Source organism: Dreissena polymorpha, chromosome 11 (assembly GCF_020536995.1).
Source record: "Dreissena polymorpha isolate Duluth1 chromosome 11, UMN_Dpol_1.0, whole genome shotgun sequence".
Classification (NCBI taxonomy): Eukaryota; Metazoa; Mollusca; class Bivalvia; order Myida; family Dreissenidae; genus Dreissena; species Dreissena polymorpha.
The window spans coordinates 31470232-31495511 of record NC_068365.1 but is presented as its reverse complement, the minus strand read 5'-3'; the positions used below and the strand labels follow the sequence as shown (position 1 = coordinate 31495511).

At 34.3% G+C, this 25280-nt stretch overlaps 2 protein-coding genes across 7 annotated transcripts in view; one reads left to right on the top strand and one right to left on the bottom strand.

Moving 5' to 3' along the window:
• Positions 1–11679, top strand: part of LOC127851103 (gamma-tubulin complex component 2-like) — a 35588-nt gene extending 23909 nt beyond the window's left edge. For 3 of the 6 annotated variants that reach the window (XM_052384631.1, XM_052384633.1, XM_052384632.1), the window contains exons 22-29: positions 390–499; positions 1146–1391; positions 2210–2353; positions 3523–3543; positions 5706–5816; positions 6245–6408; positions 8053–8147; positions 9803–11679. In XM_052384631.1, the coding sequence (XP_052240591.1) occupies positions 390–499; positions 1146–1391; positions 2210–2353; positions 3523–3543; positions 5706–5816; positions 6245–6408; positions 8053–8147; positions 9803–9924 (1013 nt within the window). In that variant the 3' untranslated portion in view covers positions 9925–11679. Of the gene's footprint in view, positions 1–389; positions 500–1145; positions 1392–2209; positions 2354–3522; positions 3544–5705; positions 5817–6244; positions 6409–8052; positions 8148–9273; positions 9283–9802 lie in introns of all 6 variants that reach the window. The other 3 variants (XR_008035667.1, XM_052384635.1, XM_052384634.1) reach the window with 3 other exon arrangements.
• Positions 11680–14762: 3083 nt separating this feature from the next.
• Positions 14763–23446, bottom strand: LOC127851110 (dehydrodolichyl diphosphate synthase complex subunit nus1-like). Its single transcript, XM_052384654.1, has 5 exons — positions 23070–23446; positions 20313–20441; positions 19868–20023; positions 19146–19245; positions 14763–18670 (listed from the first exon to the last, which is right to left on the bottom strand). The coding sequence occupies exons 1-5, from the start codon at positions 23344–23346 to the stop codon at positions 18580–18582; spliced, it is 753 nt and encodes a 250-aa protein (XP_052240614.1). The 5' UTR covers positions 23347–23446; the 3' UTR covers positions 14763–18579.
• Positions 23447–25280: the final 1834 nt, after the last annotated feature.

Below are 25280 nucleotides of genomic sequence, written 5' to 3'. Positions count from 1 at the left end.
ATACTTAACTTTAAATTTAACATCTGGTATAAAAACATACATATATTGTTATTACTTTATTGAACACTAACTAGACAGTGTTCAAAGGATGCAGATGTCCCATTAGTTGTTTCTGCATTGTTCCTAACACTATGCTTAAATTTAGGCTGATGCACTCATTTACATGTTCAAAGTCTGATTTAAGTTAACCCCTTCCTGCTCAGTAGCCAAGTGAAAGTGTCTATAGGCAACCAGCATGAAACCTGAACAGCCTGTGGGGAATTCCCACGCTGTAGAAAAGTATTTCATTAATTTGATTGATTTTCTCAGGCACTACAAATGGATGAAATGCCCATCTGAAAAGGTAAAGGGTCAAACTTCCAGTCCGTGTACTGTTGTTGTTGTTCCAGATTACAAGAGATACCGCAGTGATCCCACGGACCTTCATCTTTCTGGCCTCGAGTCTTTCACATTTGACTATGTGGTGAAATGGCCTGTCTCTCTGGTCCTCAACAGGAAGGTATCTCTAGTGTACAGTTGTATTTACTTTGTGCTCATATGTTTAGATAAACAATATGATTGAATTATGATTTTGTCCAAACATTTAAAAATGTGTGCATATTGAGCACTGCATGGTATATAAAGGAAAAATACATACATACCAGTGCATCATCCTACTGGTTGATTAACTGCAGAATTTTTATGCCCCCGGATCGAAAGATCGGGGATATATTGTTTTTGGCCTGTCTGTCTGTCTGTCATTCATTCATATATTGTGTGTGTCCCAAAACTTTAACCTTGGTTAAAGTTTTGCATTAACTTTTGCATTATTGAAGATTGCAACTTGATATTTGGCATGCATGTTTATCTCATGGAGCTGCACATCTTGAGTGGTGAAAGGTCAAGGTCATCCTTTAAGGTCAAAGGTCAAATATATGGCTTCAAAGCGGTGCAATAGGTGGCATAGTGTTTCTTACAAACACATCTCTTGTTTTATTTACAAGTTGTTCATGTTATTTGTTGTCATCCACTTTTTGAATTTTGTATTCATATAGAATAACACATTAGTAATGGCACTACCAAAGCTGAGTATTTCCAAGTCCCTCTATTATCTTGATGTTGTCTTGAATATTATGCTATAAAACATAGCCGTGCTTTAATTCCAGGCTTTAACGAGATACCAGATGTTATTCCGACATTTGTTCTACACCAAGCACGTTGAGAGGCAACTATGCAGTGTCTGGGTTGGTAACAAGACAGCCAAGATGTACAGCATTCAGTCTGCGCGCTGGTACTCGGCCGCCTTTGCCCTGAGACAACGCATGCTCAACTTTGTGCAGAACTTTGAGTACTACATGATGTTTGAGGTTGTGGAGCCAAGCTGGCACGTCTTCCAGACCAACATGAACACTGTAGGCACTCTTAAAAAGGCCACACTATATATATATTTTTTTTTATTTATTTATTTATTTATATATGAGCCATGCTCTGTGTAAAAGGGGGTTTAATGTATCTGCGTAAAGTGTCATCCCAGATTAGCCTGTGCAGTCCACACAGGCTAATCAGGGATGTGACTTTCCGCCTAAATTGGATTTTTGCCGACTTTCTTTAAACGAAAAATATCATCAAAGTGGAAAGTGTCGTCTCTGATTAGCCTCTGTGGACTGCACAGGCCAATCTGGGACGACACTTTACGTACTTGCATTAAACCACCTTTTCACAGAGCACGGCTCATATATATTAATTGTTCACATCCAGTAGCATGCAAATTCAGGCTTACAATAATAAAGCATTTTTAGCTTACTTGAGCACATATGCTCATAGTGAGCTTTTGTGATTGCCTTTTGTCCGTCGTGCGTCATCAACATTGTTAACACTCTAGAGACCACATTTATTGTCTAATCTTCATGACACTTGGTCAGAACATTTGTTTTGATGATATCTCTGCTGAGTTTAAAAATGCTTCCCGTTTGTTGAAAAACATGGCCATCAGGGAAAACTGTGCTAAATACATGTGCTTAGACTGTGAGTACACTCTGGATTATCAGGGACAACATTTTACATCTAAAGTGGATTTTTAGTTTGTAGAGACTTTTTTAAATGAAATATTCCATACAAGTGAAATGTGTCGTCCCTGATAAGCCTGCACAGGCTAATCTGGGACGACACTGTATGTGCATGCATTAAAGCCAGTTATCCCAGAACGAGGCTAAGTTGTTTCTGGTTCCAGGTCTCCAACGTGGATGACGTGCTTGGTTTTCACTCTGACTTCCTCAACAACTGCCTCAAGGACTGTATGCTGACCAATCCCCAGCTGCTCAAGATTGTACACAAACTCATGATGGTCTGCGTCACGTTCTCTAACTTCATACAGGTATGACAACTCGTAAACTGTAAACCGGCAATGCATCATAAACCAGAAACCTGCAATGCCTCATAAACCAGATACCTGCGATGCATCATAAACCAGAAACCAGCAATGCCTCATAAACCGTAATCTGGCAATGTCCTGTATTCCTGATATGTGTGTGAATTTGTTTTGTCGAGACTATTTACCCCAGGCTTATAGTGGTCTGCATAGCGTTATAAAACTTCTCACTGTACAAACCGCTCATGCCCTGTGTCCTGTTGTGTGTGAATTTTTGTGTCCAGGACCTTATGTGCTCAAAACTTTTAATGGCTGATAAATTTTGGATCTAGTGATTTGTGCAATGCGATGGTAGAACATCAAATGCATATGTTAATGGTAAACACTTTTTCTTGAACATGCATTCTAAAATATCTTTCAATGGTTTTAAAAACACGTACCATTTTATATATATTTTATTAACATATACAGGTATAAACATTTTTAATTGCTTGCTTTGGAATTTTGTGTATTGCTTTCTGAAATTAAGGAATTTAATGAAGAACTTGCTATGCTAGTTTTGCCAAAGTAATGCCTCTTAAAAATTGTATGAATGTTTAGATTTTTAGCTTTAAAGAACTGAATTGAGAATTTTTAACCTTTGTACTTGTTTACCATCCACATGAAATGTATGGAAACAAATCAGTCGCAATAAATTATAATGATTCATTTATAAGTGTTGTGAAAATTATATTTTTAACTATGCACATAATCATAGTTTAATAGTATATGTATGTGAAAATATCATACAGTGTCTGTTAAAGTACTAAGGTTTGTCTTAGGAGGAGCATTTCTAATGTGTGACTGGTTTTTAGCCATATGCATTTTGGCCGTGCTCTGTGAAAAGGGAGTTAAATGCATGTGCGTTAATTGTTGTCCCAGATTAGCCTGTAGAGTCTGCACAGGCTAATCAGGGACGACTCTTTTCGCTTGTATGATATTTACTTTTTAAGAAAGTCTCTTCTTAGCAAAAATCCAGTTTAGATGGAAAGTATCGCCCCTGATTAGCCTGTGCGGTCTGCACTGGCTAATCAGGGACAACACTTTACACACATGCATTAAACCCCCTTTTCACAGAGCATGGCCCATTTATATTGCCTGCTTATTTATTTTTGATATTGTGATCCCCATTTTAGAAGATGCACATTGATATAAAGGTACACTGGACAGTCTAGAACTTCCATCTGGCACTAGCACCGATGTAACCATGAATCTGTCCTCTACTGCTGTTTTCATGACAGAAATGGCTCCATGACTATTAAATTACTTGATCTCATTCACAGTTTGAATTTATTTTAAATAAAGACCAATAAACGTTTCACTTTGAAATATTAATCAATAGCTGAATTGAATGTATGAAGCCTATGCCTACATTGAGAGCCAGAACGTACTATCGGCATATATCTAATAAATGCTTATAGCAGCTCTTGCTCTCATTGTACTGTAAATCTATGAAAGTCAGAAGGCACTATCAATATAATATGCAAATAAGGCTGATATCACATTCTTGCTCTCAAGAAACGCTAGAAAATGTATTAGCCATTATTTGCAGTATGATTAAGATTAGTTTTGAGAATTGTTTAAGGCATGGAGCCTAGGTTCTACAATCTGGTTCTTTCCTCTGCAATCATGTTCTAGATAACAGTCCAATAATTGACAGAACTGTAGAAAGTACTAGCTAGGATAATAAGTTAGGTTCAAGTTACAATTAACTTTATATCTTTATTTCTTAAAAATAGCTAGCAAAAAAATAATTCTTACAGTCTGTTGTTACCATAGTGAATTAGATTTTGACAACCAGATTACCTTAGTTAATAATGTTTTGGGCATTTTACTATAAGTTAACAAAAAGTACATGGCACATTTATTAACATAGAAATAATTGTTTTCTGGTAGCAAGAGTGTTGAAGCCTCTGCTATAGGTTGTACAATGTATATTAACACTTAAAAGAGCACACAATAGTTGAGATTTCGACATGATGATGTCACTTGAGCATGAAAATTATTTTTGTTTTTATATTTTGTTCATTTTTTACAGCTGCTGTGTTTAATTTCTTACTTTAGCATCGTACAATTCTTTACTTCACTTCATTCCATATTTTTGGATTCAGTAAATTTCTAAATTATCCATCTTGAAATTATATTGTTCCAATATATTGTGATGACACATTACCAATACAACTTTCTGTTTATTTCTGAATGTCATCTTCATCTTTCCTCTATTTCTTTGGAACATGTAGCATAAAGATCTACTATGAGTACATTTGTACACACAGAAAAGAGTGTCATGTTAAGACTACAGGACTGTTCAATTTTCAACAGTTCTTGAAGTATTTTCAAATATTATTGTTAGGTTAGCTACAAACTATCATGACTTTAATATCAATTTAAGGCAATTTTTAGCGAGGCTGTTTTCGGAGAAAACCCGAGGTATTGTCATAGCCTGCTCGTCGTCCGACATCCGCCTGCGTCGTGCTAAAACCTTTACATTGGCTCTAAAATCAAAGTGCTTCCACCTACAACTTTGAAACTTCAGATGTAGATGCACCTTGATTAGTTCTACACGCCACACCCATTTTGGGTCACTTGGTCAAAGGTCAAGGTCACTGTGACCTTAAAAAAAAAAATTCTGACAAACTTTCGCAGCCGAGCGTGGCACCCGTTATGCGGTGCTCTTGTTTACGTTTAGCTTCATTGTAAAGTAGGTAATATTCTGTTCTTTAAAATATAAATTAAAGTTCTAGAGATTACCACATCGAAATGAATTCACGTTTGAACTTGAAATTAAATGACTATCAGTATAATTATATCATATTCAACATCTAGTTATTGAAATGAATGACATATTTTACACAAAAAGGTTAATGATTCACTAATAAACTTAGCTATATTTTTACTCTGTCTAAAACCATCTACCAATATACATTTTTAAGTAAGATCTCTTTCATAATTAAGTTCAAATATGGCAGTTAATCATTCTATTACTTTTGAACTGCTCTCTGTGAAAACAGGGCTTAACGCATGTGTAAAAAGTACCTTCTCAGATTAGCTTGTGCAATCTGCACAGGCTAATCAGGGATGACACTGATCGGTTTTATGGAACTTTTGCTTTAAATGATGTCTCTTTTAAACAACTATCCGGTCTTTGCAGGCTGCACAGGCTAATCTGGGACGACACTTTACGCACATGAATTAAACTGGACTTTCCCAGACTGAGACTCAGTGAAAATGAAGCTTGGAAGTCATTGTTATAATTAAGTGGCTCATTTCAGAGGTTGGGACATGGAAGTCATTGTAATAATTGAGTGGATCATTTCAGAGGTTGGGACATACCACGGAGGTCCAGATGGACGCCCTGGTGGGAGATAAACACCCCAGGGACTTCGCTGACAAGGGCAAGAGCTCAGAAAAACATAAACAAAAAGCTAAGGTAATCTGCAATAGGCTGCACAGTTTTAGGCTTTGCAGTACATTTTATGTTTTTGACATTTAGTGACTAGTGATTTGGTTACTTGAGATAATAAGAACAAGCCATACAGTTTTGTTTGTGGGCTGTATTTCATTGTTGAAGATTTTTACTTACCATGGTACGTGACTTTTAGAAAATAATTTAGATACCTTATAGTTTGACTGCAGATTTATTTGATATATCAAGTATATACCTTCACAATTATATATACATTTGCAATTAAGCCAATTACAAATATGTATGTTATGTACTTAAACAACTTCAAAAAAACACAACATTATATGTCCTTTAATGGCACCATTTTTGAGTAATTTGTACATATGGTAGTATCAGAATCAGCTGCTAGTACTTGATGACTATAAAATCATGCAAATATTGGAAATGTCCAGGTGCTCTCTGAACATGTTGATGACCTTGTCCGCAATGAGAACTTTGAACGGACCATTGCAAACTTTGATGCCAACTTCTCCAGACTGTTGCTGGAGCTTCTAGACAGGATTATGGAGTTTTCACAGAGCAATGATGGGGTCAAGCTCCTCAACATCTTATACAGGTACAAATAATGCATGTAAGGAGCAATGGTGATTAGTGATCGAGGATACTGAAAATGAAATTCTATTCCTCAGACACTAATTTTCGTGGATTTTTGTGGGTCCATTCAACTATGTAATAAATTAATCTAGGAACGTTTACCTTCAAAGTCTTAAATCACATATTATAAAAATCTGAGACTTTAATTCTAACAAATATACTCAATTTTAACGAATCCATGAAATTTCACATCAATGATATAAAATGAATCCAGAGTGAGTTGTGTGTATTTTATCCAACATGAAGAAAAGATCACATATTTAAACATGTGCTTAAAAATGTTAAACTTAGTTATTTTAGCTCGTTTACATTGGAGGGTTATATAGACACTCAAGTCTGCTTTTGACATGAAATGAGTGACAATTATTTCAGGTCAGGGATAAGACTTAATAATATAACAATAATATAATTTGTCATTCACTTATTGTTAAGCATTTGTGTTGGTCTACTTAACCATGAAATCACATAATTAATGAACACTAACTCCCAAAGTCTTATTTCTGACAGTATACAAAATCCAGGACTTGAATACTAACAAATATACCTGATTTTTTAAATCCAAGCAAGTTTGTGTCAATGAAATTAATTGAATTCACAATGAGTTTTTTTGTTTTGCCATATCCAATTTGCAAAAAAACACATACCGGGTATAAACATGTGTGCTTTAACAGTTTAAACATATTTATGGTACACGTATCTCTATTACATTGAAAGCTTAGGGCTTATATAGACACTCTCAAGTCTGTTTCTTTGAGAAGCCAGTTCTTGTTGTCTTTTAATTTATCTTGATAATGCTTGATAATGTAGTAAAGACCGAACCCAGGACCTCAGGGTATCTATGCAACACCATATCTACTGCATCTTATTTGTCACTAGACAAGCAGGATAACTCTACTTATGCAACACAAAAATATGAGCCATTCTCTGGGAAAACTATGTTAAGTGTAGTCCCAGATTAGCCTGTGTAATCTGCACAGGCTAATCAGGGACAACACTATCTTCTTTTATTATATTCTGGGTTTAAATTAAATCTCTTCTTAGTGACAATCCAGTTTAGGGGAAAAGTGTTGTCCCTGATCATCTTGTGCAGACTGCACAGGCCAATCTGGGACAACACTTTACACACAAATGCAATTCAGTTATATTGAAAGGTAAATGCAGAAGAAATGTTCTGGTACTGGTGTTTCATGGGGAACAAGGTGTTAAAGAATGTAATAAAGACAGCTTAATGTGTGTTTTTCGATAGGATTTATAAACTTTTGTTGATAGGTCTAACAGTGTCACAAGGCATCACACACAGACTCGCGAACAATCAAGTTCTTGCTCTTTTAATTGCTTAATAAATTGTCAATCTAACCTCATTGTTAGGTCAATTGTGCTTCAGTGCACAAGATACGTAAAATTATTATAATAGCAGCTTAAAAATTAATACAGAGAGTACAGCTGATGAAACTAAGTTAACAGTTTCCAAATTTTTTGAAAACCAGGATCTAATTTCCCAAATGGATAAACACATTGTCATTAAAATCCGTTTTAATGTCAAACTGGCACACTGTTATATGCATATGTATATTTAATTGTATATTCTATACTCTGGTCCTTCCAGGCTGGACTTCAATGGTTTCTACACAGAGAGGCTGGAGGCATTGTCTGCAGAGAGAGCGGCAGCTCTCAACACCTCCACACACAGCTCAGAGTCAGGTATCTGTAAGCTTTTATTCATATATGAGTCATGCTGTTGGAAAAAGGGGCTAAATGCATGTGCGTATAGTGTCAAACCAGATCAGAGACAACACTGCGCTGAAATTGTTTTTGTTTTTTAAAGGAGGTCTCTTCTAAACAGAAGTCCAGTCTAGGCGGAAAGTGTGGTCCCTTCACAGGCTAATCTGGGAGGTCACTTAGCGCACATGCATAAAGCCCATTTTCCCAAACAAGGTTAATATCTATTTCTCTATACCATTACACTTATCATACATTCACATACATATTCAGTTGGTAGAGCGCTGGACTTTTAATCTAAAGTTCACAGGTTTGATCCATGCCCAGCCACATTACTTGTGTGGGGACTGGGCATAGAATCCTTACTAAGGCCATTCTCCATTCTCCTCTGTTGCAACAAGGGCAGTTGTCATGAGTATGTGCACTCAGTACTTGTTAACCAGCTTACACAGGAATAGTATGAGGCAGTTAATGGACCAGCAAGATATGACTGAAATGCTGTTTAAGTGGCAAATACACAGCATGAGAATCAAAAATTAATAATTTAATTCCTGAAATGCCAAAACTTATGAGTACAACTTAATAAATGTCATTCATTCACACACAGAGCTATATTTATTTTACAAAAATTGCAATTTAACTGTAATAGAATATCTTTGTTTGACATAATTGTCTCAAGCGCTAGAATCATGCACTGGTCAGTTTTGAAAAGGTCTTTTCAACTGTTTTAGTTTCTCATAGCTGGTTTGTAATTCTTTTTTTTTCAACTGATAAAAGAATTTGTGCCCGTTATGCATATTAACAGATGGCATTGAAGTTCACTGCATTTTTATGCATATAAATAATACATTCATGTAAATATTAAAGTTTGTATTCAATATCGGCAAAAATCATTTGGCGTTTTTCATCGTTTTGATAATGTTAAGAGTCATTTAGAGTATTGTTTTCAGTTTATTTTCTGTTTTGTTCGTCCTTTTGTCAATTGCAAAATTAATGTTTCAAAACACACTTTTATGACTTGTATTTTGCCATTTTTTGTATGTTAGTGTTTGTACTTGTTGAAATGCTTGTTGAGCTCATTCTATGTTTTCATCTATTTCATTTCCAGGATAGGATGGTAATTTAATGTTAGAAGTTACTGCTATATAGCCATTCACTTTTCTCATTTTATGTTCATTTGTTCTGATTGTTAACATGTTAACATTGTTTTCTTGCGTGCTAACACTTAATCTGTTAAATGTCCATTCACACATTTTAGATTTTCAATATCATTTTTGTTTTACCCCTACAAATAAAGTTAAAGAAGGAGCATATTAAGATTGCTCTCATTTCAGAATTTGTTGGTTTTACGGGCACATACATTTTAAAGCTCTTGCAGATAAATCTTCTTTTGGCATGTTGGCATTATTCTGAGCAGTCTCATACAGTTAGAGAAAAATAGTGTAGTAAAGACAGCAATTACATCATGTTTACATTATGAATGTTATTTTGATAAACTTATATTTTCATGTTATTAAAATATCATAAATATGAAATTGCACAAAACACAGTATATGCGAAATGCAATAAGTGAAAATATTCAGTAAAAACTGAATATAAACTATATTATGAATGTTATCTTGCACATTTAATTACAGGATCTACCAGCTCATGGCCGACCACTACATTTACAACCACAAGACCAGAAAATGTTCGCTACGTACCGGGCAAACATTACAGTCGCCAGGGACCCCCATCTAGCACTGGTTCAGTTGGCTGACAGAAGAGATTACATAGAGATTTGTTTGATGAAATTGAACTAGAATAAACTTTTTCAGTTTCTAGTGTTTTGCCAACTTATTTAATTTTAAAAAGGCGCTAATGGGTTTTATTACAGATGGTTGAAACCCCTCCTTAGTTATTTTGAAAAAAAATATTTCCATTCAACAAATATTCCAAGAATTACTATGTGCATCTGGGAAAATTACCCAAAAAAGCCTTGTATAAATACATAGGTTTAACAGCTTTACATGCATTATTCAAGGGGGATGGCTTTGTAATATTGCAGAATAAGTTCAATATGATTGGTATTATGTAGAAGCCCCGATACATAGAGAATTGAGGGTAACCAGTCGGGGTGGCTTATACAACTTTGAAGTTATTTAGTATGTTTATTTAGATTCACAGTAGATAGAAACTCTGTACTTTTGTATAAGTGCTTAGTTTGAAAAAAATATAAAAACAAAAACAACAAAAACTGTTATGAAATTTAATTTCAATAAAGGCTGAGATTATACATTTTATTCAGTGAAATTTCACAGCTATATGGACCATTAACGCATATTTTGAATGTAAAGTCTTTAAATTACCAATAATATTTGCTTGTATATCTTTGTATTTTTAAATAAAACAAGACAATTACAAAACATTTAGTTATAAGATTAGTACTTGTATTGTTTTTGCCCTGTCTGGTTTGTTTGTTGGTTTGTTTGTTTGTCCCAACTTTAACATTTGCCATAACTTTTGCAATATTGAAGATAGCAACTTCATATTTGGCATGCATGTGTATCTCATGGAGCTGCACATTTTGAGTGGTGAAAGGTCAAGGTCATCCTTCAAGGTCAAAGATATGGGTCAAAATCGCTCATTTAATGTACCCTTTTGCAATATTGAAGCTAGCAACTTGATATTTAACATGCATGTGTAGCTCATGGAGCTGCACATTTTGAGTGGTGAAAGGTCAAGGTCATCCTTCAAGGTCAAAGGTCATATATATGTGGACATAGTGTTTCACAAACACATCGCTTGTTTTTGGTATTACAATTAACATAAAATGGCAAATGCCTATTTGTTTTTACATTATTAAGAGAACCATTTGCTAAAAGTGTCATGTTAGCCATGAACAGACAGAAATGAGCCTGAAAATCAACCTGTGAAATGGTCCGAAAGTTTACCCCTAAATCTTTCTGAAACAACATCTTTTAAACCTTTTTAAAGATCTTAAATCTCATTTACCCGCTTATTCTTGAAAACAATCATATTATAGATACCCATTCAGCATTCATATACTTGAAACATCATCATTTTATACATCAGCGTAAATTGACATTGTATATGAAAGGGAACCTTTGTAGCTTATCCCTAACATTGATGTTAATTCTCTATTCAATTTTTTTTTTTTTAAATGTAAGTAAATTATTAAAATATGTGCCTGTTTTTATTGAACACTGGATAAGTTGATGTTTACTTGTAAATAATGTACATAGTTGTTATTTAATTATATTTTCATTCAATGAATTAGTTCCATTGTTTGTCTGATAAAATGCAAATATGCAGCGTACATGGTCAGAAAATTAATGTAAATTGCTTTAAACAATTTGATTGTTTTTGACAGATTTATAATGCCTATAGGTATTAGTATTCTGTTCATTAAGAAATCTTGTTGATACAGTGACCCTTATTTTGTTAAGTGATGTGCGTCATTTTAAAATCAAAATGTATATATAGGAGTCATGCAATAAATTATTTATGACTACATATTGTTCTGATTTATTATCCCCCGCCATAGGCGGAGGGATATTGTTTTGGCGTTGTCTGTCCGTCTTTCCGTCCGTCCTGAGCCATATCTTGGAAGTGCTTTGGTGGATTTCATTGAAACTTGGTATGAGTATATATATTATATGGATAAGAGGATGATGCACGCCAAATGTCATTGTACACCATCTGTTAATAACGGAGTTATGGCCCTTTGTATCTTGAAAAAATGCTTTTTTGAATGTCCAATATAACGCTTGTGTCCAGAAGCATATTGGCGGGGGATATCAATTCAACGAATTTGCTTTTTGATTATAATGCCTAAAAGGGTACTTAAAATTATGTTTTTAGATCTATCTGAATACTTATTAAGTAAATATACATAAAACAAGAAATATCTTTTAAAAAAGATATATGGCGTTGATTGTGGTTGGAGTTGGTGAAAGGTAAAATGTTCAATGAATGAGATCAAAGATAGCGAATGTCTTTTTCTGTGCAGTTCTTAGCTGCATCACATGCAGTACGGGATGTTACGCGGAGTCTTCGCGGCTTATTTTACATTATTACATATTGCTGGTCATAAACCTATAGATACAAAACAGAAAAACAAAACAAGAATGGAAGTGAAATTAAAACATATGAGTCAACCGGCCACACGCGAAGTATCCGTACATATTTTTAATATTTATACGCGCATTCTTCGAACAAACATGTTTTAGTGGTTTGCCGGGCATTGCTATTTGATTCGATTATTAACAGTATCGAGAATCATTGCGCTCATGCTTAATATATTAGTCAATATGGTGGAATAATTCTTGTTAAATTAATCAAATTTTTAAAATAATATTTATCATGGTATTGTTGAAAACACATTTAGAATCTGTTATTGACAAACCATAATTATATCGGTGAATATCTTCATTTAACATATTTCTGGTCTAACGAAAATTCCAGTTCATCTAGTTCTCACGATAGCGTCTATATTATATAACTATTATTTTACTGGATGCGAACTGACCCGGATACCTTGCGGGTTGGAATGCAATGCATTAAAGTGAGGCCATGCTTCCACTGCTGGAACGACGGCTTGTTTAAAACTTTATACTTGTACATGTTAAATGTTCAATTTCCAAAACAATTTAAAATGGTTTGGCTAAAAAGAATATCAGGATAGGGAAACACGATACTTTTATGAACTTGAATATACTGGTACACAGACAGGAATATGGATGTAATTACTAAATATGAGAACATAGTCTTTAAGTACAAACGCTCTGGCGCTGGCAATCCTCTGAAAATAAAAGGTGCACGCACAAACTGTATTGATGTCAAGAGTCGAGTGTTAAACTGTTCTATCTATCAAGCCTTTTCATTAGAGATAAAATTGTTTCATGCTGAACACGCAGTAAAACAGTGTTAAAAAGACATGGTAATGTTTCCAATGTTCTGGTGGTATGCTCATATCAGCCAATGGAATAAATGAAGTGTAATTATTCGTGTCTAGCCGTGGGAAATTTTATTGGACACTTACAAAGGTCAGGTAAGGTCAAAAGTGATGTTAAACAGCTACACCGAAAAAGCCAGAAAAAAAATATGCCATCAATTTTGGTAATATGACCTAAACCTGGGAAATTTAGATTTTTTTTAATTCACATTGTATTTAAAATTGTTTGCTTATAATATTTGAGGAATCTGTGATAGAAAATCATTATTTCTGCTCTTCAAAAAAATATGAACAAGGGCTGTTTGTAAAACATGCATGCCCCCCATATGGGCTGTCCGTTGTAGTGGCAGCCATTGTGTGAATACGATTTTTGTCACTGTGACCTTGACCTTTGACCTAGTGACCTGAAAATCTGCGGGTCACGATCAATGTACCTATGAAGTGTCATGATCCTAGGCAAAAGCGTTCTTGAGTTATCATCCGAAAATCATTTTACTATTTCGGGTCACCGTGACCTTTGACCTTGTGACCTCAAAATCAATAGGGGTCATCTGCAAGTCATGATAAATCTACCTATGAAGTTTCATGATCCTAGGCGTATGCGTTCTCGAGTTATCATCCGAAAACCATTTTACTATTTCGGGTCACCGTGACCTTTGACCTAGTGACCTCAAAATCAATAGGGGTCATCTGCGAGTCATGATCAATCTACCCATGAAGTATCATGATCCTAGGCGTATGCGTTCTTGAGTTATCATCCGGAAACCATTTAACTATTTCGGGTCACCGTGATCTTGACCTTTGACCTAGTGACCTCAAAATCAATAGGGGTTATCTGCAAGTCATGATCAATCTACCCATGAAGTTTCATGATTTTAGGCGTATGCGTTCTTGAGTTATCATCCAAAAACCATTTTACTATTTCTGGTCACCGTGACCTTGACCTTTGACCTAGTGACCTCAAAATCAATAGGGGTCATCTGCCAGTCAAGATCAATGTACCTATGAAGTTTCATGATCCTAGGCCCAAGCGTTCTTGAGTTATCGTCTGACAACCACCTGGTGGACAGACCGACAGACCGACGGACCGACCGACATGAGCAAAGCAATATACCCCCTCTTCTTCGAAGGGGGGCATAATTATTTATTACACCTGCAATAGTCCTATTTCCTCATGGCACTCATTTCCAAGCAACAGAAAGCTAAATTGGGAATTTTGGGACAAGCCTTTGGAAAAACATTTATTTTTGCCTCTAAGAATATGACCCTTTAATAAACCTACCAAAAACCACTGGAAAGGTACAATGTGCGTTGTGATGCAATTACATAAATCTTTCAAAACATTACAGATTATGAGATACATAAATAAGATGTCCTCCCCACACGCTAACCTTTATACACTAAAACGGCGGTTCTCCATAGAAATGCTCTCATTTAAACAACATGAAGAAAATACTAAAAGCAATGATTAAAAAGCAAAGATACAGCGATGTGCTTAAGGATCCATTCCATGAAAAAGACAAACACTGGTGAACTAGACCTAAAGCTTTTTGTGTTTTCTGCTGACAATAGAAGTGACGTTTAACGCATTGAATAATCATATAAGAAGATTTGCTACAACAGAATAGACATACAAGACATAAAGTGCGACACCTTTATTTCTTTTCTTATCTTGGTTTTTATATACATTAACAAAATATATTAATATACAACTTTAAATTGTAAACCTATGTGACGCATGACAAATGACATGATTTTTAAACACCCACCAAATACACAATTTATGTCAGACATACAATTCATAATGCAAACATTTATTCACAGCATAATTACCATTTATTCGAGTCAAGAGACATATATTTTTAAAGATCATTGTGTTTGAATTATTTATTGAAATCAAACATGTAACAAACACCATGTATTGCAACAAACAGAATGGCAACAGCACTATGATTAAATGCATTAGAATTAACCCTTTGCATGCTGGGTAATTTGTCTTCTGCTAAAATGTCGTCTGCTGAATTTCTAAAATTAGCATTTTGTTCGATTTTTTTCAAAGAATACTATCAGAATAGCAAACAGTTTGGATCCTGATGAGACGCCACGTTCTGTGGCGTCTCATCAGGATCCAAACTGTTTGCAAAGGCCTTCAAAATTTGGTTCCCGCACTGAAAGGGTTAAACAAGTTTTGCACATAGCACAGATTCATCAATGGAAGATTATGCAAATTACAGATTACAGTCACTTCCTTTTTCAATTGGCTTGCCATGTTGTTTCGACTCAATCATAGTATGGGATAGGTCAAAATGATGTATTATCAATAGTATTTCTCTAAAAAATGTATATCTAATGAATATGTTTGTGAATGTTTGTAAGAAAACTCTCGCTAGAATACAGATTGCATGTAAGAATGTCTAGAAACTAAGGAAGTCTCTATAACCATATAATTCCAATATATTTGAAGGACAGAAATCAACTATTTTGTTTAACGACTATTTAATTACTTCAAAAAGTGTTCTATTTGTGTGAAAGCATTCCCCTTTGTTAACCTACATTTTCATGTTCACATAATACGTGAACGTATCATGATTGGATGTCATAATGAAGCAATAACTTTTAAACATAAAATGTAATATCCTCATCAAAACTTGATACATCAATTACACAGGATTTCTCTCAAGTATATTAATCTTCCATGCGAGTACAAAGTCTAGTTTAACTCGTGATGGCCACAAGTCAGTGCACACTCAACAGGAAGCGAGTGAAAATGTGAAAGAATTTACACGTTCATGATCTTATATTCCAAAACAAACTAACCTATGGTAATATAATAAGGGTCCAGAATAACCAAACAACCATCTGATGAGCAGGTAAGAGAGAATTGTCAAATTCAGTGTTGAATATTAGCGTACACATGCAATAATAAATTGAATTATAGCTAACAAAAGCACTAAGGTTCTAATAACAAATGTCACTAATAATAAGTAATATTTGTAACAACTAGGCATAGTTACATGTGCCAAGCTTTCTTAAAAACTAGTCTGTGTATTACAGTAAGCACAAATGCCCTTTCAAATATGTATGCATGCCTGCTACATGTACATCAAATAATTGCAGTCATTTAAGTAGCAGACTTATCAATAAAACCCACATATGTTAATAATCAAGCGAAAGAAAAACAATGAATGTTACAAGCCCATCTGAATAAAACTGATTGATTCTTTGAAATTACCTTGTGTAGGGGCTTCCTGCCTTTTGCTGATTTAAATCACTGATAAATGTATATAATTGAACATATACACTGATCACTTTACAAGAGGTTTATTAAATGCATAGTTTTTTAAACAATATCAGACTTACTAGATACATGATCCCAACATGTCAGGCCAATTTTCAATAATGCTTTTAATCATTTAACAACCAGAACCATGCACATGTTTTACCTTTGGCCTTAAATGTGCCCTTTGCCTAAGGGCACACTCCCCCTCATCCAAAAGGTTAACACTTTAGGAAATTTATTTTAAAGTTGCATGTTGAATTTACAGTCTGGAAAAGCCTTTTATGGCAAAATGTATTGACCTTAAGACTTTGTAGTGTGACCTTGACCTTTCAGGTAGGGAGACTGTTGTTACACATGACAATATGACACAGTTACAGTCTGCACAAGATGTTTTATTGCCAAATTTGACAATCGACCTCTAAGCATGACCTTGACCGTAGACATTTGTGGTCAAAAGGTGAAGGTTGTTACAATCTGCATGTTTTCTCATGATGTTGAAAATTTGCATTTAGTTATTTTATTAATGCACAATAAATGATGAAGTACCAGTCTTGACAAGGGCCTACACATGTGCACATACAAATACACTAAACCATTTTATGAGCTATATCAAGCTTTTTGCAAGGGGGCTGGAGAAAATATTAAAGTAATGCCAGGAATATAAATAAACAATTTTCTTTTATACCTAATGATAAAATAGGACATTTCTGCAGTGAAAAAACAGCAGTGAAAAGAACAAATTGTTAATTTCACCGATGAAAAGAACAAATGTTTGGAACTCCTTTTTCTATTTTTAGATCATTATAAATTATTTTATATATATTTTCTATGATCACGAGTGAATTAAAATCGATATTCCACCGAATCCAACACATTTTCAATGTATTTTATGCTTTTTCACCGTTTTTGTACATTGTAAAAGAGTTTAACTGGAAAATTTCGCTGGTATAATGACGTCATTTTGTCACACTAATGACGTCATTTTGTAATGTTTTGAGGCACGCCACGGGAGAAACTCCGAGAAAGGGTAACTTTTCAGCAAAAGGGAAACAGCTGTTAATTATTTTCTTGAAAAAGGGGCATAAAAGAAACAGAAAATTTGTTCATGCCAGTGTAAGATCGTTTGTTATTTCACTCATGATCATAGAAAAATATCCTCTATGACTTTGTTTAACTAACCCAGTAATAAAATAAAAGCTAATAAACTTTCTTCAAGTATGTTCAAAAATTTCAATAAACAACCAGAAATCAACAAAAAAAACATGATGTCATGGTCAGGTGGGTCAATATACAAATTCTAAGAAGTCACACAATTTTGTCTACTGGTTCATTTTGTTTATGAAAAATTGTCTGCAGTAAACCACTCATGAGAAAAATATGGTTTAACGCCAGTGAAATTTACATAATTCCAAAATAACTTGCATCTTAGAAATCAAATATTTTAAAGCATATAGCATTTAAGTCAAGTCATTAGTGTTAAATTGTTTAATGCATCACATGTTCAATTCTCATTATTCAACCTCCTAACTTTCAAGAAATAGTTCTAAATTGATGTTTATATACCAATACTGGCCAAAGCTTTAAAAAAATATTATTAATAACTGATATGACTGAACAACCAAACAAACATACACACCATCACACATTAAATTTTTAGCTTCAGCAGATTTTCTTTCTTAAACAAAATGCCATTACGGATTTTTCTTGCAAGAACGGACACAACACCAATTACATTTTGAGGTCATGACACAATATTTTTAAACAAATTTGTGCATCTGGGTGACAAGGATGTACATATATTGCACTTTTGTTTCAAAACTTTGCAGATGTTCAAAACAATCACTTAAAATACCCAAATGCTCAAATTTACAAGTTGATATGAATTCATGTAGTATTCAGTTTCACCAGTAAAGCTGTTAAACTTTTCGAAGTATGCAGGACACAAAAATCCAACCGACAGACTTGGGCATACCTATATGCCGCCAATCATTAAAGTGAGGGCATAAAACTGCATTTGTGCATGATTGACTGTGAATGAAACATAATCTTCATTTATTCTTCCAGCAAATGAATAGGAACTTCTTTGCTGTAACTTCTTCCAGCCTTCATCATCAATCACACTGACGCATGAAATATTGTGACAAAAACTTTTGGCAAGTTGCCGACTGGTGTCTGAGTTATTTTCCAAATCGCTGCTGTGTATTGCCATAACTGAGAAGCACCGACCTAAATGTTTTGTATTCTAGACATTGATGAGATGGTAATGACCTGAAAATAAAGACAACAAAAACATTCACTTTAACTGGAAGTCTTGTTGAACATTTGTCAAGCAACTTAACTTAACAAGGCTTCTCAATAAACCCAAATGCAATATGCAAAATAACTGTTAAAAAACATGAATAGTATTTTACCCTATATACTTTAGCTCAGTCTAGTTAAAAGGTCGAAGGTAAATTGAAATGTGTTTTGAATATCCTGACTTTTGTGTTTATCTAATTTGCAACTCTTGCAAACTAAAATCCAACTCACAATGCCAGAAATCGCACTCTAAAATTGCCATGTTAAGCTTATTAAAGAGCATTTTATACCCTTGTGTGTTTGGTTATCATTTTCTTTTTAAAGCAGCACTGAATACAAGAAAAGAGTTACCGCTCCACTTAACAATGCGTCATTGTGTTCAGGTATCATTTTTGTTAAGATTACAACAGAATATAAGAAATGACAGAGTTAGCACTGAACTTACAATATTTCGGTGAGCCGCACTTGCCAAGGCATGAAGCCAAGCAGGGATTCTGTCTGACCAAACCTAATAACCATGTCAGGATCTGGGTAGCCAGTCTCTTCTGAAACAGAGCAAATGTTGCGTAATATTGAATAACAGGTTAAGTCATGTTTACTTCTTTGTGAGACAACCTCGGATATTTCAAAGAAAAAAGTTAAAACAAAATCAAACCAGATTATGCCCACTAGCATTTTTATATAACTTGATTATTACGCCAGCATGCAAAGAGATGTGTTAACAACTAAATTAAAATATATTTACTTCCAGATACTTAAAGTGACTAATAACTGTTTGAACATTAATGAAAATTTACAGTATACAAGAATAATTATGCTTGCCAGACTTTTACTTCTGACAAAGCAAATGTCGCAAGACCGTCAATGATGAATAATATAATTAGCGCAAGCCCAATTAAACATGTGTCAATGCTCGCGTTTTTTTGCAATTTAAATACACTCCGAGCCATTGCGTACTCACTGATAAAAAATGTTATGCTTATTTTTTTGAGTGACTATCGATTGAAACAAATCCCGCAGTAGATATTTCTAAACTAGCTCAATAAGGTCATTTCTATCATCCATATATCTCATTTTGTAAGTTCATTTGTGAACTAATTTGCTTTTCTGTTAGTCAGCACTGCAAGTATGTGTTATTTTGCTGTATTTAAACCACTTAACAGTTACCTTGGAATACAGTATCTAAGGAATGAGGATCTATCTCGGACACTTTCATCTGTTTACATTTTACTCGACTATATATACTTCTGGTAATGTTTACGATCGACTGAAACCCATCATCCATCGATAAAAGGAACACTGTGGTCTGCGGTGAGCTAAGACCTACAAGAATAAAGAATCAGTTTTTTCTCAAATGTTAACTGTGGAATCCAACCCAGACATCAAAAGATTCCTTTTTTCATTGTACAAAGACAACTTATTGATGTATACATAATGAATGAAATAAACCCCATTTAAATTATACTATGTTATTATTCTTTAAAGCAACTCTATTACAATTTTGAATAAAAAGGGAATACCAACACTGTTTTAAGAGACAGTGCAATTTAAAAAAATGTAATTGTTTTATGTTTTCCTGAATTAACTGACATCACAAACATAAGATGCTTACGCTTTGCATCGACTCTTTTAATTCCACAACATATGTAAATGTCAGTTTTTATTTTCTCTGAATCTGTTCGTAGACCTTTCTGCTTCTGCACTTCTGCTGCAAGTACTTTTTCATTAAATTTCACCAGGCCTGGAAACATCATATACAACATGATCAAAAGTTAAACAACAACCAAACTTGTGCAATTCAAATGCATCATTATTTATTTTTTTATAGAAATAAAATAAAAAATCAATATCATACAAAAAGTGCTTTCAAAAATGTATAAACATTTAAAGCATTGATTAAAACTGACAGCGAGAGTTGTTTCCTTTCAGATAAAGAAACAATTTGTTGAACAGGTTTGTTTGCAAACAAAAGCAAAAGGGCAATTCACTGATAATTTTTCTGCGTTTTGCGTTATTTGCTCATTTAAATTACCAAAAGCGCATGTGACAAAAATATCTGCGTCTAAAAAAGCACATGGATTTTCATGAAAGACAAAATCGGAAAGATACTTGTCAATACTTAACACGGTCTGAATTTTTCCACATTTTATCGGAACGCAAATGATTTTTACTGTAACATATGTGTACTACGTCATAAGTACTACGTCATTCTTATCTGCGTTAAATATTGGTTCTCTTCTTTGTGCGTGAACTATAAGGTTGAATAAGACGACGTAGAGCCATCCAAACTTTCGCATCCGCTTTTGCTTTCTGAACTGTTAAAATGCCACCAAAAAAAAAATAAAACCCTGTCAAGATCAATTAACTTTGAAGGCTGCATATGGACTTGCCAAAAGTAATAAACATTTAGCATTATCTGAGAGCGTCAGCGAGGCAAGTACATCTACTTTTTCAAACAAGTTTTTGCCTAAATGTTATGTGTTTTTAGTTACAACAAACTCGGAACTCAGTGTTAATGTCATGTGTTTTAGTTATAACAGTTACTTTTATAGTTTTCGACATTAAACTGTTTATGAATAATTAAAAATTCGTTGATGTTTCAGGGTTTTCCTTTGACCCAAGCTCCCGGGTTTTGACACTTGAAAATTACAGAATACCCTAGTTTGACTCTTGAGAAAATTACGTCATGCGTCACATTTGACCCGGGGGAATGTACCAACTTGCGTCAAAGAGATCAAAAGTTGTTAAGAGTAATCGATAATTGGCTTGGGGCGGAGTATCTTTTGGTAGACGCTAACCGTAATCGCCCGTTTCCAATCATTGAAGCACAAGTCCGCCCAGTAGGCGGAGTTTTTCCCATTGAGAAATCTAGTAATGACCGATTAAAAGTTTAAACACTGCTGGTTCGATGACACGTGTATCAACGTTCAATTATTTTTTCTGGGCGTTTGTTATCAGCTGTTTGCAGAAATGACATGTATTAAACCCACTAAAACAGAATGGACTCACCCGCTTCAGTTTTAATAATATCTAACATATAATTATAACATCCATATCCGCAATATTTTGAGAAATACTTCCACAATATGTCAGAATGTATTTTCAATGCTGAATACAGTGTACCCAACCCTGTTTTATTCCATGTTAGCTCCGTTCAAAAACACGCGAAAGTTATGCTGGCATATGTACTGTCTACAACGTAAATTTACATGTTTTGCATCAGAGTTGCTAAAAATAACCATAGAACTGGAATAACTGACCGTGTGGCAAAGTGACAAATATGGATGCTGCATCTGCTAATTGATTACAACATAGGTGTAATAATTGACCATTTAAGACGGCATAGAAAATCGGTGTGTTTGTCGCACGTCTTGGTAAAGATGGCACAGGGTCGATTTTGAGATAAATGTAAATCCGATTAGTTAGTTTAAAGAGGTATTTTGATGGTAAACATACCGTTCTACGAACGTTGCTAATGTCTGCCAACTATAAATTATCTATTAGCAAAGTAAAGCACTGCAATATCATACTTAAAACAATATGTCAACCGAATTATATATTAAATGCGTATTTGCTAGGTTACTTATTACTGGCTTTCATTTTCTGCAGACAAACAAAACACATTTTATTTCATTCGCAAACGACATATCTCTACCTGTTTTCGGACAGTCCTTTTCGGATACGGTATGGTTAGTCGATTTTAATTTATTTCCAACGATCTTGATAACATTTTTTATAGAATAACGAATACACATGCAGTGTTACAAATGGTCTGATTGATAAAATTTCGCATTGTACTCACAAGAAATTGCACATAGAAAGAAAATAAAGAATAACAATAAGCAAGGGCTCGAGGGGCTCTGTCCTCTATTCTTCTATTTATCCTACGGTCTCTGAATCTCTGCTTAATTTGCCGTATTTCGAATTTGGGACAATTGACACCCCTGATATATATTATGTCACTACAAGTGCGAGTGTTTTTTTCGTATTGATTATCTCTTTTATTGACTGGAATATAAGAAATAAATGTTTAGATATTTGCGTTAAAATTATGACTCATACAAAGTTGATTTTGACTCTTGAAAATTTGGTCCTAAGAGTCATTGACTCTTGAGATTTGAGGTCTAAGGAAAGCCCTGTGTTTCAAGTTTTTTTTTATTAATAATTTGAAAACCAAAGAAGCTCATTGTTTTTGGAAAAAGCTCATTGTTACAGCACATGTGCACTTTAAAAACTCATTGGTTAAAAATGAAAAATTATCACTGCGGGTAAAAATGAAATACCCATAGAAAAGCCCACCAGGGGGTATAAAGGGTTAGACTTAAGAGTATGACATGATATAAATCTGCAAAGTTTAAAAATGAATTACCATTTACGTCATACACACTGACAAATGATATTCCCATCGCTGATGACCACAATATTAACCTAGCAATATCTGCGTATGAGAACTCGTCCTCTAACACTAACAGTCCTAAATGTAATGGAAGTTTCTTCAATTTTCTTGCATCAGACTGAACACTGGCAATGTCTGTTTTCTTGAATGGAAACACCGGGTATTTCAGCAGCCATTGTTTAACGAACGTGGTCAGGGCTACAACGTAGTGAATTATTCTTAAAATCACTATAAACGGACCCTTCCCCATGACTTAAACTCACTACGTGTAATTTTCACTATCACCTAACCGGTTTCATTTCATGTGTCGTGACGGATTGTCTCCCTTGACAAGTGACCGTGTACTTCCGCCAATATATGAACTTCCGGTTAAAGCATTTAGTATTAAAAAAGTGATTTTAAATACGAATTAACAAATATTGGCTGTAGCGTAAGCATAAAATGATATAATTGCATTATTGTTTTACGTATTTTCAGCACAATACTTTGTACATTGATGTTTTAGGTGTTTAAATATTTATTACAGATGGAATGATTTCATTGGATCATTTTATCAGGGTTACAAAACACCATCAGACAAATTGTTTCGTCTGCAAAGTTTTTTCTTAATCACATCATCATCAATCCCTTGACCGGTTTGGTCGTTAGGGTAAATGGGGGACGACGAAACAGAAATCCTCGTCAGGTCAGTCTGTTGTGTGCTGTTGAGAGTAATGCATCCATGGGAGGGGATTCCACCTTTTACATTGTCCACCCAGCATTTCTTCTGACGGCCTCGACATCGACCTCCTTCTAGCATGTCCTTGAGGACAGTCTTGCACTGGGCAGGCCCGTACCCAGGCACTGGGCCCAGGGGCCCGGGCCCCCCGGCTGGCTGTCGAGTTATGATTGGTTTTAATAATGGGCCTACTGCAAGTTTTTCTCACATGAAAGGGTCCACAGTACACTTCCCCGCAATACAAATGCGCAGATGTGTTTTATTGCCCCTGATACAAAAGGGTATTAGCGCTAATTTACTCGCCAGTGGAGATAAGCCCCTAGGCTATGTTTTCTTATCACCTTGTACACACATCCCCGATTTGTCAATTACCCGTTGTGCTCATTGCTTCATCTATCTGACATATTACCATAATAGTATTTTCTCTTTGAATTCAAACCTCCTCTAGAGTCATTCTTAATTTATGATACTTTTCTGTGAAAACTGTTTAATTTTATTATGAATTTACTTTGAAACTTTAGAGGAGGTTTGAATTCAAAGAGAAAATACTATTAGGCTATATGTCAGTGACTGACATATAACCATAAATAGTATGTTCTCTTTGAAATCAAACCTCCTCTAGAGTCATACGTTATGTTACATTTCTTAATAAAGGTTTTTGATTTTCAGAGGTTGCGTTTCCTTCTTCATAAAACATTACTGGTTGTGTACGTAATTCCGTCCTGTACGTAAAAAATCGGCCACCTGTGTTAAATCATTTTCATGATCTTAGCATACACATTTTGCTGATTTTTATTAAAATCAACTTGAAAACCAACCCTTTTCTCAATATTTTGCAAATTAAAGAAGCATATCACTGTGAACTTTTATATCAAAATGTCACAATTGTAGGACGATGTTTTTGTCATGTGGTAAAAGTGACATCATCAATATTAGAATTACTTATATTTATATAAGAAACAAATATATTTGTTAAAATTGTTATTATTTTTTATCTAATAAACTTTAACTAAGGTATTTTCAATTAATTGTATAAAAACATATATCAAAACATAAAAATTAGGACCTAATATATACTTTTTTAATATATGAATTACCTCCCTTGATTAGAATAATAATAGGTTATTTGTTGTAAAATTAAATACAAGCATTTACTAAAAATCGACAATGAACTCAACTTTTTATACAAAATGTGTTTAATTTCTTAGCTATATTAATTTTTTTTTATAAAACATATTAAAACAAATAGTTTTTAGGAATTTGCAGTTGCCAATTGACAGTGCTTGTTTACTATATTTATTAAGATAGGTAGGGGGAGTAACTGGTATATAATGTCTCATATATTTTAAGTTTCAAGTGAAAAAAACTTGTTTGTGTAAACCTATATTAATACTCCTAAAATGAGGACATTTGTCTAAAGATATTGCTTTGTAATTTTACCTGCAGATTAAACTAAAAGGTGGCCG